At 41.3% G+C, this 2,280-nt stretch overlaps 1 protein-coding gene across 1 annotated transcript; it reads left to right on the forward strand.

Annotated features, from left to right (window-relative positions):
- The first annotated feature begins 254 nt into the window (after positions 1–254).
- On the forward strand, positions 255–1,606 carry LOC124897584. Its single transcript, XM_047410518.1, has 2 exons — positions 255–746; positions 1,042–1,606. Exons 1-2 carry the CDS (start codon positions 288–290, stop codon positions 1,348–1,350), a joined length of 768 nt encoding a protein of 255 aa, XP_047266474.1. The 5' UTR covers positions 255–287; the 3' UTR covers positions 1,351–1,606.
- Positions 1,607–2,280: the final 674 nt, after the last annotated feature.

The raw sequence follows: 2,280 nt of genomic DNA on the forward strand, positions 1-2,280 counted from the left end.
GGTTAAAAAGTTCCGCATTTTATACAAATATTGACCACACATATGACGTATCTTAAATGTGGTTCCTCTTAAGTGCTGTGTTGCTTTAGTTTGATCTCTTGATTCATATTATGGCCAGTGTGCTGTCTATTGCAACTCTATGTAGTATGAATTGGTGACTTGAGACGGGGAAAGAATTATCCATCTTATTTTCCCCCCTTTCGAAGTTGTCAGTGCAATAATTTTTCTCCCTTCTCTTGTTTTTATGGTGCGTAATAGTTGACTGTGGGTCATGATTCCTGCAGGCTATGAAGACGGTGGGTTTTTCATCAGCGCAGCCTACTCAGCAGATGCTTCCTGGAAATAGTGTCGCCACAGGACCTAGCGTACCACAACATCTAACTGTACACCAATATTCACAACCAGCTGTTCCTCTAGGACCGTTTGCCAACATGATTAGTTACCCGTTTATGCATCAGAACTATTCATATATGCCATCCGCATTCCAACAAGCATTTCCTGGTAACAACAGTTACCATCAGTCGCTCGCAGCGATGCTCCCACAATATAAGAATACCGTTTCTGCCAGCAGCTTGCCTCCATCTGCCAGTGTTCCTTCTGGATATGGTGCTTTTGGAAATACAACTAACATCCCGGGGAACTTCCCAATTAACCCCCCTGCTGCTCCGTCTGGTACTAACTTAAGTTACGATGATGTATTAAGCTCTCAGTACAATGATACCAATCATTTGATGTCTCTTCAGCAGGTAACCTGTTATTTTTGCAAGCACGACTATTCCGACTGAATTCGCTCTCTCTCCAAAAAATTGCTCGTCATCATTGTGTCAAATGACCTTTTTGATAGCTACTGTTAGGCGTTGCAAAATCAACCCACGGAAACATGACCCACCCTTTTGACCTGCCCAATCCGCCCATTTGGCACCCCTAGCTACTGGTTTTGTTTGCGAAACTTTAGAAATGCACTGTAATTTCAATTTGTCGTTGGCTCTATCTGCCATGTGCGTCGCTTTACTTGACACTCTTGCTTCCGTTCTCTTTCAGAGTGAGAACTCAGCTTTGTGGCTTCACGGATCTGGTTCAAGAACAATGTCAGCTGTTCCCGCCAACACGTATTATGGCTTTCAGGGACAAAATCAGCAGACGAGCGGATTTAGGCAAGGCCAACAACCGCCATCGCAACAGTGCTATGGATCTTTGGGGGGCTACCCACATTTCTACAATTCTCAAGCTGGTATCTCATTAGACCAACAACAGCAACAAAACCTCCGAGATGGATCGTTGGTTGGTTCACAAGGCCAGCCTAAGCAGCAGCAGCAGTCGCAACAACAGATATGGCAAAACAGCTACTAAAGCTCTTACTAAGTGGCAACCATCGTTCACGATCCCTGAAGAGACTTGACCGGCTGCTGTACTGTGCCACGAGGCTGTGTACTTTTACGTGTTTATCTCAGCGTTAAGTGTAACGTAGGTAATATGTCTGAGCTAACGCCGTGCTAGTAGTCTCGTCTGTGTTTTCTTTTAGCTCTTGTTCAACACAGTTGACCCCCCTTTTTCGACGATTTTAATCTATATATAGCTAGTAGTGTTTCTGCTTCCCACTGGTAAATCTGTTGCATTACCATCCTGCTTTTCTACTTTCATGTCCAGTTCAGCCCTCTTTATCACTGAAATATTGGTAAGTTTAGTGTGAATATACTAGTTTTTCTGGACTCTATATTGTCTCGAGCCGAGAGTCTATCGGAAACAATCTTTCTGTATCACCTCTGAGGTAAAAATCTCAACTAATTATGTATATTCGTTGGATGTATCAGGAGCTAATCATGTATTCCGACAGGCCAAAATCTGAAAAAATATATTGGCAGCGAATTATGTATCTTTGCTGGATGCATCATGTAACTCGACAAATTCAAAATCGAGAAAATGCATCGGAAGCTAATTATGTATCTTTAGAAAGGAAAAAAATGTATCTTCGTCAGACGTATCGGGAGCTAATTATATACCTCGACAGATCCAAAATCGAGATTTTCAGTAATTATGTAAAATGTTGGAATTTTCTGTAATTAAGCTCTAAACTGTTGGGATTGATGTTGTTTGCCTTAATAATTAACCTGTTGTCATATGAAAAAAGATTTAACATGTTCTTCATTAATTAATCCAAACCAATTTACACCACATTACAATATTCTTGTACTGAATCCATAACCCAGAATGCTTCTAAAAGACTGACCCCTTCCTATAGATTCATGTCTCACAATAAGCTACAAACTCATGATTATGTAT

Source organism: Capsicum annuum, chromosome 4, assembly GCF_002878395.1.
Source record: "Capsicum annuum cultivar UCD-10X-F1 chromosome 4, UCD10Xv1.1, whole genome shotgun sequence".
Lineage (NCBI taxonomy): Eukaryota > Viridiplantae > Streptophyta > Magnoliopsida > Solanales > Solanaceae > Capsicum > Capsicum annuum.